The sequence below is a fragment of the Colius striatus genome, chromosome 2 (genome assembly GCF_028858725.1).
Source record: "Colius striatus isolate bColStr4 chromosome 2, bColStr4.1.hap1, whole genome shotgun sequence".
NCBI classification, from domain to species: domain Eukaryota; kingdom Metazoa; phylum Chordata; class Aves; order Coliiformes; family Coliidae; genus Colius; species Colius striatus.
The window spans coordinates 62,139,098-62,152,100 of record NC_084760.1 but is presented as its reverse complement, the minus strand read 5'-3'; the positions used below and the strand labels follow the sequence as shown (position 1 = coordinate 62,152,100).

The 13,003-nt window shown below is 43.8% G+C and overlaps 2 protein-coding genes across 5 annotated transcripts in view; both read left to right on the top strand.

Moving 5' to 3' along the window:
• MAP3K5 (mitogen-activated protein kinase kinase kinase 5) overlaps nucleotides 1-2,557 on the top strand; it is a 107,598-nt gene extending 105,041 nt beyond the window's left edge. For both annotated transcript variants that reach the window (XM_061990753.1, XM_061990754.1), the window contains exons 28-30: nucleotides 2-114; nucleotides 953-1,029; nucleotides 1,816-2,557. In XM_061990753.1, coding sequence (XP_061846737.1) covers nucleotides 2-114; nucleotides 953-1,029; nucleotides 1,816-1,876 — 251 coding nt within the window. In that variant the 3' untranslated portion in view covers nucleotides 1,877-2,557. The remainder of the gene's footprint in view (nucleotide 1; nucleotides 115-952; nucleotides 1,030-1,815) is intronic.
• A 2,636-nt stretch (nucleotides 2,558-5,193) lies between these two features.
• The window catches only part of MAP7 (microtubule associated protein 7), a 118,915-nt gene continuing 111,105 nt past the window's right edge, over nucleotides 5,194-13,003 (top strand). For all 3 annotated transcript variants that reach the window (XM_061990758.1, XM_061990757.1, XM_061990756.1), the window contains exon 1: nucleotides 5,194-5,394. In XM_061990758.1, the coding sequence (XP_061846742.1) occupies nucleotides 5,349-5,394 (46 nt within the window). In that variant the 5' untranslated portion in view covers nucleotides 5,194-5,348. The remainder of the gene's footprint in view (nucleotides 5,395-13,003) is intronic.

Sequence of the window (13,003 nt, the reverse complement as noted above, 5' to 3'; positions counted from 1 at the left end):
GATATTCCTGGATTGTCTGTCTGTCATCGTCGTTCCACTGGCACAGGGACTGAAGACCCTGATCTCATTAACTGGCTGAATGTTCAAGGAGCCGATGAGGCCACGATAAACAAGGTAGGAATGGTTCTGTTCAGTCTCTGACACAGTTGCAGTACTGTTTTTGTGACTCAATGCAAGAAATACCAAACCTTTTTAATTACTTCAGCACATGTGGAAGATTTTTTTTTTCAGAGGATAGGAAAAAGCCGTGAACATGAAGGCCTTCATAAAAATACAGTATTGTTAATAATTTCTGTATCTCACTATGAATAAGGGAATAAAATGTCCTAGTAAAATATTATTGCTTTGGTTCATAATTTTTCAGTGTCTTCACATACTGCAGATTCCTGCTGATTATACCCTGGATAGAGGGTACAAGTTCACCCTTATCTAACTGCTTTGAAGTGAAATCTCCTAAAGTAGATCAGTCTGCTTTGCAGCAAATTATATAACTTTAGAGGTGTTGAGCATCTCAAAATTTCATCTGACCTAGGAAAACCTGCCTGTAGTTATCACCCCTACAGATCAGATAAAGGATTCCTCAGAATTCAAGTACATCAAATTGAAAAGGTCTTAGCTGTTGTTTTTAATTTCCTCATGGGTGAAATGTGTTAACTATGCTTTAAACTGTGTTCATTGAAGCTTGACTGGAGATATCAGTGGAAACAAAAGAAATGCCAGTTAACAAGTTTTAAGTAGCTGTAAAAGTATGATACCTTTCAAGTTGTGCCTGGTATACAGCATATACAGTATAAAATTTGAATACTTTCACTGTATTTCTAGAAACAATGTGGCTTCATCTGTTACATGTGCCCCATTTTGGCCTAATTTTAGATTTCTTCTAATCTATGTTTTAAAGGAAGATAGCATATAAAACTTAGATTATATTTTTAACACACTGTTCTTTCTGTAGTTCTTGGCTGAAGACTATACATTAATGGATATTCTCTGCTGTGTTACACGAGATGATCTGAAATGTTTGAGACTGAGGTAATGCTTCACAAGTAAAAGAACTTTCCTGAGCAGGGGCTGTGTTTCGATACAAGACAAAATAACTGTCTCTGGGATTGTGCAGTACTAATTGTAAAATAAGGAATGCTTTCCAGTATGTCTTTGTGTAATAATACATTCCTGATAAATAGCTGATACTATTTAAATTCTAAAATAAGCTTTTCTATTAAAGGAAAGCAAAGGGGGGAAATTTTAAAGTAAGGCCTTTACCTTACACCTGGAGACACTGGATATCTCACAGAGCCTTGCTTCTATTTAAAAAGGTAGATACAGCATAACTTTCTGTAGTTTATCATAATCATCATGGTTCAAAAATACAACTCAAGGATTACAGCTAATGCTAGATTTCACCTAATTATGCCAGGCATGTGGTTCACTGCAGAACCAAGTTCAGATAGAAACGAGAAGTTATTAAACACTGTGTGTGTGCCCAGTCAGTTTAAACTTAATAATAATATTAAAAAATAAATATAGATGTTAAGATAATGTTGGAAGTCTGTTGTGGGTTACGTATGTCCTTCTGGCCAGAAATCTGAGTTCTAGAAAGCAGGAATAAAAGTGTGAGGATTGTCCGTTACTGTAATCAGTAAAGGACTCTGCTCTCTATTTGAGTGTTCCATGTTGAACTTCACCTTTGACCAGCCTTCCAACTGAATTTCATTGGTCAAAGACAGAGGAGGAAAACCAGAAGGCACCTGAACTGGAGCACTTTCAGGCTGCAGAGTACCTTTGTTACCTGAGCATCTTTATGATTTTCTTTTACAGAGGGGGAATGCTATGCACACTCTGGAAGGCCATCACTGACTTTCGGGAGAAACATGCCTGACACTGAATTTTTTTTCTTCGCTTCTCTGCAGAGAGGAAGAGATTTCCTTTCAGCACAGAGCAGGTGTGCTGTCAGAAGGACTGTTGCACTTTAATCCAGTATTTGTTTACCAATGTTAAAAACACTGCAGCTTCCTGACTGCTTTTAGTCCTATAGTCCATATGGAATCTATAAACAACCTGCAACATTATTTTACTTTATTAACTGTTTTTACACGCGTTTTTCAAAAACTAAAAAAAAAAAGGCACCAAAAAAGCCCATTATCAACTCATGACATACTGTAGTTAAAGTAACTAGATGTTAATTTCATGAAAAAATGATGTAAGATTCATGTGACTGTACATCACTGGAACAAAACCAAAATGTGACAGCGACTTATCTAGTTTCTTTTTCTTTGTAATATATCTTAATAAGCTGTAGTAGAACTTCATAATTTCAATCATAATTAGGTATTTTTCTTTCAGTGTGCAAGACCTAAAGGGTAATTATTTTTACCTACTACCCTACATAGTTTAATATTGTTTATTTTTGGTAATTTAAGTTCTATGGTGCATTTGTTTTAGAGTTGTTTATGTACTACTGAACTGTACCAGTTGCCTACACCTGAACCACAGTAATGTTAGCTTGTTCTAAAGCTATCTCTGACATACACAGTTGAAAATAAAAAGAACCTAAGACTTACTTTTTCCTATATTTTCAGGCTTTTAAAATAATAAAGGTGTAGAACTGGAATATATTGGAATAAAAAAAGAGGAAAAAAAATCATGCTGAGTATCAAGGGAACCTTTCTGACGTGTGTCACTGTGATCCGAGTTTGATAATGACAACATTGAATATTTTGTTTTCCTGTTCAGTCTGATTCCCCATACTGACAACCAATGGACAAACCAAATTCTTCTCTGGCTTCCCCCTACTTGACTTGAGAAATTAATTTCCTGATTCTATGCACTGAATGGCCATTATGGCTTTTTGGGGTTTTTAACTTTTGTTTATGCATACACACATATAATGAAAAAGGATGGTGGCTATTCCCTGTCTGTCTGCTGTTGTTGTTAACTCCAGCATTCTAGCACTTAGGTATCATCAGATTCTTATGGGGCAGGTTTAAAAAATTCCAATGTGAGTAAGACTTGCCTAGACATGAAGCTGCTTCTTTTTACATAAGCCTTGGTAATTGGTGAAGAGTTTATGCCTTGAATTTTTCAGGTCTAGCAAGTATTTTCAAAGAAAACAAAATTTTTTTCTAAATATAAACATGTTGTCTAAACATGTTGTTCTGTAGTCATTTGTTTGCTGGCTAAAACACAACAATTGTATATTTAAAAATTAGACTAAACCAAGAACAGTAGCATAAATATTTTGTCAGGTTTTTTTTTTTTAATCTAAAGGTGGTTCTACTGATCTTTGGGCACAGATAAGTTATGGTTTTGGAATGAGTTGAAACTACATTTCAGGAGAAACATAGCTACTGCTTGACAGTTTCTCCTGTTCTTACAGCAGAAACCAGTACACTGTCAAGGTAGTTTTAAGCATTGGAAAGACCAGTGGTGGAGATTGAAAACCCCAAAGCAAGTAAAAAAACTCTACCCCTGGAAAAGCAACTTACAAAAATGACCTGCCCTAATTTGATTTTTGTGTGAAATGTGCTCTTCTCTTGGTCCATGACTACATTTTGAAAACCTCTGATTTCATGCACCATGAATGGAGCAGCAGCTGCTTGCATTGCTTCGTGTGTTGATACCTTGAAAGCATCCAGCCTGTTCTGTATGACTCAAGGTGCTTAGTCATGCCAAGTACGTGTAAGACATGGGAGTATGATCAAGGAATCAATTTAATGTCTCCATGACACCAGCCTGGCACCATCTGAGAATTAATCCTATAGTTCACTGCTGCCCATCCAGCCCCAAGGTGGCTTCTGCAGTGCTGCTCAGTGATCTGTTCTGTATTTTTTCACTGAAAGACTGTAAAATCTGATGCATGTCTAGGGCAGGGCCACATACAGTTCTGCTACTTGGGCAATCATGAACCAGCCTAAATGTCATTCCCTGACTAGCAGAGCCTATCCAGCTACATACTAGAGCTGTGCACAAAAGCTTATGCACTATCCCCACCTCAGGCTGCTTCAAACGTTTTGAAACAAAGTGCAGCAGACAGGTCAGCCTGGGACTCCTCTGCATGGCTCCTTGTGGACCACAAGTGAGGGATTTGAGATTGTGTTGCAAGAACATGTTGTGTTTTACTGTAGGGTTTGGCTGAGGGCAACCGTTTGATTATAGAGCATACTGTTCCCTTTGAGCTTGGATAGCCTCTTGGTCCTTGACTAATGCTGCTGTAATTTAGGGCTCAGACTGATGGAGAGATGCCTTTCCACGCCATTAGAGAGCCAGGCATAATGCAGAAGTGCAAACTTGACCAAAGCAGTGCTGATTTTGGAGTCTCTTGCACCTTTCAGGGTAAAGTCCAGCCTGTTCCTGTATCACAAACAGTCTCCTGCCCAGAAACCACATGGCATGTTTATCACTCAAGCCTCAGCTCTTCTCTTGGAGTACAGACAGCTCCTGGTGCAACAAAACATTAATTCTCCCTATCAGGCCTTAGGCCCTGAATATAGCAGTTTGTGAAAGGAAGACCTCGCGTGGTGGAAGTTTGCTTTGTCTGGCATGCCAGAGTGGGGGCACTGCACCTCCCTCTCTGCTTGCCCACGTGTGCCACAGCTGTGCATCATGAGTTCCTCGGTGCATTCACCTGTCTTTGGCTGTGGTTCTGATGATCGACTGGTACTACCTGCAAGCAGATGCAAAATGCAACGATAGTTTAAGCCAGACCCAGAACACTTCTAATAGAAACACTGCTATGACCATGGAAAGCAGCTTAGGGCAAGTTTCAGTGAACTCGTGGAGAAGGTAACAAAATTATGACCTTTACAGAAAGGACTGATAAATCAGCAACTCTTCCAGAGCCTTTTTTTGGAAGCCAGGCGTTGCAGGCAGCTAAGAGTACGTTTCAAAGCACGTGCCGCAGTAACGAGACTGCAGCAGCACAGTTCTTTCCCGAACTATGCGGCGCAGCGCGGGGGCTTGCGAGGCAGCCACCTCTTCTGCCATCCGCTGTCGAGACACCGGCGGGGAATTGGTAGTTATCCCCAAACCTGCTCCTCCTCTCTGCGCCGGTACCTCATGAGCTGTGCCAACGCGGCTGGAGCCCCTCTGAGGGAAGAAACTCCACCTGAGGAAACACCAGTACATCGGTTATCGGGGGGCGGCTGCGGGGGCCGGCTGCTCGCCGCCCGCCCCGCCACCTGGCAGGCAGCCGCCGAGGGCTGCGGGGGCCCGCGCCCGTGAGAGGTGGCTGGGCCCGCCCTCACCTGCCCCCGGGCAGATCCCGCCGGCGGGGGCGGAGGAGCGCGGCGCTCTCACCTGCCCGGGGCAGCGGATCCGCGGGGCGGAGCAGCCGCGCTCGGCGAGGAGGAGACATGGCGGAGGCTGCGGGCAGGAGCGGCGGGGGCCGGCGTCCTGCAGGTGAGAGGCGCTGCCCGCCGTTGGGGTAGGGGTGGGAGCGCCGGGGGTCGGTGGCTGCGGGCGGCTCTGCGCATACGGCTGGCTGCGGCCGCCCGCCTGCGAGGAGCGGCAGCGCAGCGGGGCCCGCCGGCGGCCTCCTCTCGCAACAGGTGTGGGGCTGCCCCGCGGCTGCCCGCGCCTGCCATGTACTGGGCTGTCAAGGGGGCTGGCTTCCCTTTGCCTGCGCGTCCCTCTCCGCCAGCCGCTGCCCGCAGAGGCCCGGCCCGGGGCGCTGCGGTGGGGGCGGTGCGTCCCGCCCCTGCCCCGCTGCACCGGCCAGACCCTCGGCCCACGGAGAGGCATCAGCGGGCGCGCACTGTCGTGTCCGGCCGGGGCGCCGCTTGTTGTTTTGAAACCCTTCGCGTTGAGGGCTGGGTGCGCTGCGGCGCGGCGGCGGGGCTGACGCGAGGGCGCCGGGCAGCGCGGGGGAGCGGGCCCAGGCTGGCGGCGGCCGCTGGGCTGCGGCGCGGAAGCACGCCGGGGCGTGTGGGTCAGCGGGTTTCGGGACGGGACTTAAGGTAGCGGTGACTCGCCGCAGTTAAGATGAATACCCGTGTCTTCTAGCGCGTGGGGCGAGGTGAGCCCCGGCGCAGGAGGAGGGCCGTCTGGCTGGGGTTAAGGTACCTGGCATCTGGGCGCCGCTCGGAGCGGGGCGCGGGGCCTGGACACCGCGGGAAGGCGAGAGCCCGGCGTTGTAGCTGTGCCTCAGCGTGTGAGCGATGGGCTTCTGCAAGTCCATACTTCCTGTAGGGAAAACGGGGGTGCCTTTACATCTCCTCTAAGTATGTGAGGATGTAGGCTGCAAGAGCATTTTAAAACGCTTTTATTTTGTCCTGAGGGCGAGGAGGATACAGGGAGATGATTTTGGCTTTCACAAGGGGATCGACCGCTCTATTTCTGTTTGCAGGCATGGATGCTGTTTGCCTTTACTGGCAGTGGAGGGGTTGCCTTTCTGGCATGTTCACAGGGAGTGTTGCTTGCTAGACTGTAAATCCCGACTCCAGGTTTCAGAACTCTCCTTTTTTCCGTTTTTTTTAATCCTTCCACAGTACAATTCCACTTGCCCTTCACCAGTCCTTCACTTCTCTAACAAACGTCCAAGTTTATCTCTGAATCACAGAGTGAGGTTTTTCATCAAAACAGCATATGAATAGACCATATGGCTGTTGGTTAGTTAATTGTGTTTCCACAGAATATTTTTAATACACATTTTATGTAACTTGGGCATGCAGTCACAAGCAACAACCGTGGGCAGACCCATCAAAATGCCATCTTTAAAGTTAGGATAGTGCTCTGTTGCTCAGAAATCCTTTTTAAGCACTGTAAAGTTCAGCTTCAGAAAGGATGTGCATCTGTTATGTCTTCCAGAGTTTGCAACCGCGTTAACTTTGCTTTCCATAGGAAGAACTGAGTGTCAGTGTACCTTTGAAGCCATGTTTAAAAAACTTTTCAAGTTCTCTACCTTATATTGTTGATATGATTTCTTTTGTTAAAGTCTTATCATTTACAAAAGCTGGAGACAAGCTGCCAAGTTAGATGTATTTTACATATATATCGTTTTAAATGTGCTGAGTTTGCTTTGCAGCTTCATTTCATGTTACTTTGTTGAACTTTTACTCATTAGGACATATCTGTAGGCAGGAGGTGATCTGCATGCATGAGTTGCTTAGTATTTTGAGTTTGGGTTGCTTTGTGCTTCCAAAGTTCATTTAAAACTTCCTTGTGTGTGAAATGGTGGAGTTAAACTTCTGTGAAACTGTTTAGTGTCTGTTGAGGTTGTTTTAGGTTTTGGAGTTCTCACAGGGGCTGCTTCCAGGTGATTACAAGGAGGAACACCCTTGTAGTGTGTTAGGAAGCTGTTCTGCAGCTGTTTGGCCCATCCATGAAGGAGCAGATGTGTGTGCCCAGGGAGGGCTGTGCAGATGGCTTTGGCTGTGGTCTGCTCCACAAGCGGAACACCTGTGTCTAGATCCGGCTCCTCAGGAAGGTCAACCTGCCATCCTGATGTGGTGAAATTACCTACTGGTTGACTTATTGCTCCTGTTTAAAAAAACAAAACAAACCAGCTAAACAGCTGTGTGTGTGTTTGGTTTGGGTTTCCCTCCCTCCCCGCCTTTCTGTGGCTAACTATGCAGCCATTCAGAGATGATCCTGGGGAAAGCTTTAGCAGTTCCACAAGGGCTTTGCAGAGAGATGTGACAAGTGGATCTCTTTATTGTTTGGGCTTTGCTGAACTTCACTAGCTTTCTTCAGGTGAATTACCAGGCTTAATTACCAGGGTGAGGGTTTTTGGTATTTTAGTCTGCCATTCATAAACAGAGATGGCAAGATGAGGATGGTGCTACAGGGGTACACTTACACCAGCTAGAGTTTTTTTTCATCGTGGCTGCTTAAGCATTTTATAGTGCTCACAAGTTTTTGTTGCTTCGAGAGGTGTGAGGGGCCCTCTTGTGGGGAATAACCAACAGAGAAGCTTCCAAGGCACCTTGCTTCATGTCCTGCCACCTATACACATCTACACACCTCTGCCCAGGGGACTTGCCCACGTGTGCTCTGGGCCACCATAGCTAGCTCTGTGCAGAGAGGTGAGGATTTGCTCTGTTGCTAGCAGACCTGTGGGAGCAAAGTATGTGATTTGTTGCAAAAAAGCACTTTAATGATTTTACATATGCGCTAATCTAGGTGAGTTTCATATCATTCTGCTCTTTTTGCCGCAAAAAAAAGGTCTGCACTTTAAATGTTATCTGTCAGGTAATTTGTTAAGGCTAATACCTGAATATAATCTTGGTGACAGCTGGTCAGAATTTTTGTCTGTTGCCTGTTTATCCTGGTATTTTCTCCACCTGAGACTAAATCAAGTTTTAACTTACTGTGCTGTGTGGGTTTTTTAACAAATCGGTATAGTACCGATAGGGGAAAGCAGAGAGGAAGGGAAGGTGTACAGTAGGTAAGGAGCCTCATTGCTCTCCAGCTCATCGCGAGCCATTCCCGGCGGAGGTTTATGCGGTGAAGCGGCAGTTGGGTTTTCTCTGCGTCCGGTACAGGGCGATGCCGTTCCCGCCGGGGAGGCTGAGTCGCTGTGGGCACCCTCCTGCGCCCGCCGTGCCGTGCCGTGCCGTGCCGTGCCGTGCCGTGCCGTGCCGTGCCGTGCCGTGCCGTGCCGTGCCGTGCCGTGCCGTGCCGTGCCGTGCCGTGCCCCGCGGTTCCCGCGAGTGCCGCGCGCGGCGCTCGCCCGCTGGCGCCGCCCTCGCCGCGGCTACCGGGGAGGGGGCGGGCCGTGCGTTGCCCGCCGATCCTGAATTGCCCTTTTGCTCTCAGTCCGGACTCAAACCGCCGTTATCGGAGCGCAAGGCGCAGGCAGCGGCGAGGGAGGCAAAATGTTACGTTGCCTGGTGAGGTAGGCTTACAGACGGTAGAAGCGTTGAAAATGTATACGGACTGAGAGCACCCTGTCTTCCATCCACGATTATTTAAACGTGAGCGCTATTGTGAATATTTCCAATATTTTCGTATAGACGTTGAGGATCTGTAATTCTTGTATTGCCACCCCTCTCTGATTAAAATCTATTCAAGTATTGAAATTGTGTACTGGATCTTACTTAATCGGTCCTACGTTAATAATCTCTTGAGTCAATACTGTGGCTCTGATTTATCAAGTAGCTTATACAATGAAATTGATACAACTAAATTAAAAGTGTGGATGAGAGTTACAATCTATATAGAAGCCACCCCTCAGCTCTAGAAAACTGCTAAAGTAGCGTCTCTTGGTATTTTTCATTGGTTAATTAATGTTTGCTCAAGAACTACACACTGTGGAAAAGTTTGAACAAGCCTATTTACACGCATATTGTGTAACTGATTCAGGCTACTTTTCTCCACCCACCTACTGCCAGTACTGCTAGTGTTAAAAAGGGAGTGGGACAATAAACAGGGACTAAACACAAAAACCCAAATAAATAAAATAAAACCCAAAGAAAAACCCTAAACACTATCACAAAAAGACCTTTGGAGTTTATGAATAAATGAAAGCTTGTGAAATTATGCTGGAGCATCTGACTTCAGTGGTAGTTCCATTACAGGAGGAGAGCTTCTACTAACTTGACTAAAGTAATATGCATTGTCATTTTACTTGGGCTCCAATTTGAAAGTGGATTTTCTTTTATGTGTGCAATTTCAAACTGTAAGAACTAAATTTGCAGAAGTCTGAGATGGCTGCCATTTTATTTAGATGGTTGCTGATTTATTACTGTTACAGATAAACAAGTGTAATACTTTACACCTAAAATTATTTGTGGTATTAAAGATAATTAAATAAGATCACACGATAATTGCCTCAATTATGTAAATACTGTAGAATCTTGCAACAATGTATTTTCTTTTTTACTTGAAAAAGTGTGCCTAAGTCTAGTCCCACAATACAAGTTGCAGCGTGCTGCTGATGTTATGTTAACTCTTGTTGCTCACCCATCTTCCCCCCAGGAAGGAGATTTCCTGTAGGTGACTTCTGTTAAATGCAGTGGCCTGGTGGGAACTGTTCCAGAGCAGACTATTGGCATATTACACATCTGTGAGGTGAAAAGGACTTTGAGGAGATGGTGCATTTGTTAAACAGATTCAAATTTAATTCTATAGCTCTTTCTGAGTACTGATTCTGGAGTCATGGCATATTTGCTTTCATTAAAATAAGAACATCATATATTTATAGCCTTTGTGGCTTTGGAGAAAAATGATGAAGATATGTATCCTAGGAGATCTGTCAGAGTTCAAAGTAAACAACTGGAAGTTTTTTGTTAAGAACATGTATGGGGGTAGGCTGCCTTGCTATTCAAATGGATGGAGTTAGCAACCCTGACTCCTGTTGACTTTGAGATTCTTTAAAGAGACAAGTAGTGGCATAATTAGTGCTCCTGACTGGTAGTCACTGTGACACCAGATTATGTAGGGGAGAAATAAAATACTGATATCTCCAAATGTTTCTCATGTCTGTGTCTGATACTCTGATGTGTTTTCCCTTAAAGTTAGTGGGATCTAAAAGTCCAGACTTCTTGGTCACCTTCTAAGAAATGTGTCAGAAAGTAAGATGTCTGGAGAGTGCTGGTAATTAGCACAGCATGAAGCAATTCACAGAATTCCATCCAATACTGTCAGTAATAAAACAATGTAGAAAATTTTAATTTGGTCTTGGCATGTTGCCTTTTTCAAGTATGTTCATGTTTCTATGAAAGAGCTTAATGCTTTTTCTTTGAAGCAGCTAAAAGCTTCGTACCTTACGCGAGTACTCTCAATTTTAAGTGCTTTACAAGTGCTTTGTTCTCTTGACATGTAGACAAACTATGTATTTTAAAAATAAGCTCTTTTTACAGACAGAAGCAGGGACAACACTGCCCAGGCTGTTAGTTAATAGAGTAATTAACACTGGTGACTTCTGTCTGCTGCTGAATTCCTGTTTCCTACTGCCCTGCACAATCCCCATTCCTTGCTGCGTTGGCTTATTTAGCTGAGTTACATGTTATGGTCTCCTATAGACCCTGATCCAATATCATTCTGTTACAAATAAATAAAAAGTATGGGTTAAGAATGATCTAATATGTTTTTATTCATCGTGATACACATTATGCAATTTTTGTTATTAGTCATACTATGCAAATCAAGTCAATTAAAAAATGTAACAAGTTAATGTACGTCTTGCATTTGATTGTTTTATTGGCGTGTATGTGTTCAAAATGTTTGTGGATGATGAGACTCTTGCCTCTGTGTTCCTGTGTTTTTTGCTCTGAAGAGTGAGTTTTGAGTCAGAACAGGGCACGGCTCCCAGCCCTCTCTATTGTCCTTTGCGTGGGAACGCACACAGGTTCCATTTGAATTGACAGAAGGGAAAATGGTTAATGCTTACCTTCTGTCTAGTCACTTCAGAGGAGCTTTTCACATCCCTTGGTCCCATGTGTGGTGTCAGAGGGGCAGCTGAAACTGGGAAGGGGTAATCGCCAGGAGAAACCTTCCATGCCTGAGGTGTGTTGTGTTGCCTGGTGGAGCTGTCTCCCACTCTGGGGTCTTGTAGGCAGCATGGCTGCTGTCACACCTGTCTGCCTCTGAGTCACCAGAATGGCGGTGGGCCAGCACGAGGTGGAGACTGGAGAAACAAGTCTCCTGCATTGCGTCAGGATTGCTCTTAATGCCTGCAGCTTTGCAGCTGAAGAATATACCATCCTACTGTTTTGATCCAAGGAGTACCTAGAATGTGCACAGTCTTTTCAGCACATCTGATGAGACCCATAAAAAGCTGTGTAAATTAAAGGAACCAAATAGTCAGGAGAGCTGATAGGAAAACGAAGACCTGGAGTCAGCTTTTTGTTTCCTGACCTAGCTTATTTAAAATCTGTTGTTTCTTAGGCAGGTGTGGATAATAATTCTGAATTAAATTTAATGGGGAGATACTGAGATACCAAATGAGAATGAAGATGTATTTACTCAAACTCCAAGAGAGAAAAGAGTTGAACCCACCTTTTGAAGTTTATTTTCTGAAAAATCTTAATCCCCTGCTGCTCCCATGTGTTTCTCCGGCACATATGGAAGTGCATGTTTGCTAGGAAAAGTCAAACAGTTCTGCACTTTCTTGAGATGAAGGACCTAATACAATGAATGAAGAGTAAGTTCATGAAACTAGTGCAGTTTTATGGCCTTGACTTTTAGAAGTGAGTTTACTCATTGCTTATTTAGAAGCTCTTCAGAGTGCATCCATACTCTTGACAGCAGGATTCTCATTAGTCGGAAAGGTGAAGGTTTCCCTTCTTATTCTCTAGCATTTTATATTCAGTCTTAGTGATTAATGGAAGCAACCTGGTTTTCCTTGCAAGAGGATGGAAAGATAAAATCAGTGATTATGTCAGATGTTTATACATTAAATACTGAACTTCTTTAAAAAGATTAGCGTATTGCTGTAAAAATTATCTGCCAGTCCTTCATTATCTTGTATATAAAATGAGGCCTTAGGGATATCTTTGAAGAGAGACTTAGAATCATTTGTGAAGATGAGGTTATATTTTGTCATTTTTTGAGAATAAGAGGTAGAAAAAAAAGAGAATACAAGAGCAGCAGTGGAAAAAAATAGATGTGCATGATGTTTGAGATGGTGGTTGGCTTAATGGAAGCAGGTATTTTTTTTCTGATATGGTAGCTGGTTTTGATATTTCCAACTTAAATTTTCCTCTTTTTTAAGCAGGGGGAAAAAATCCTATGTCTTCTTACAGCTATTTTGCTCTGTCCTAGATTTATAAGGCACTGAAAAGGAGGTTTCCAGTCCTTTGATGCTGAGTAAATAGCTGTTTTCTCACAGAAGGGGAAGGAAAAGAAAAGGAAAGAAAAGGCTCTACTTCTCAGCTCTTTTGGCCCAATTTAAAGCGTAGTGAAGTAGAAAGTAAGTGCGAAGAGATTAATCTCCTGAAGGAAATGGGGTAGAGATTGAGTTTGGAGTATAGTTACTGTATATTCCAACATTGTCCTGGGAGGAGCAAGGAGCTGGGCTTGATTATCCTTATGGATCCATTCCAACTTGAGATATTCTATGATCTAG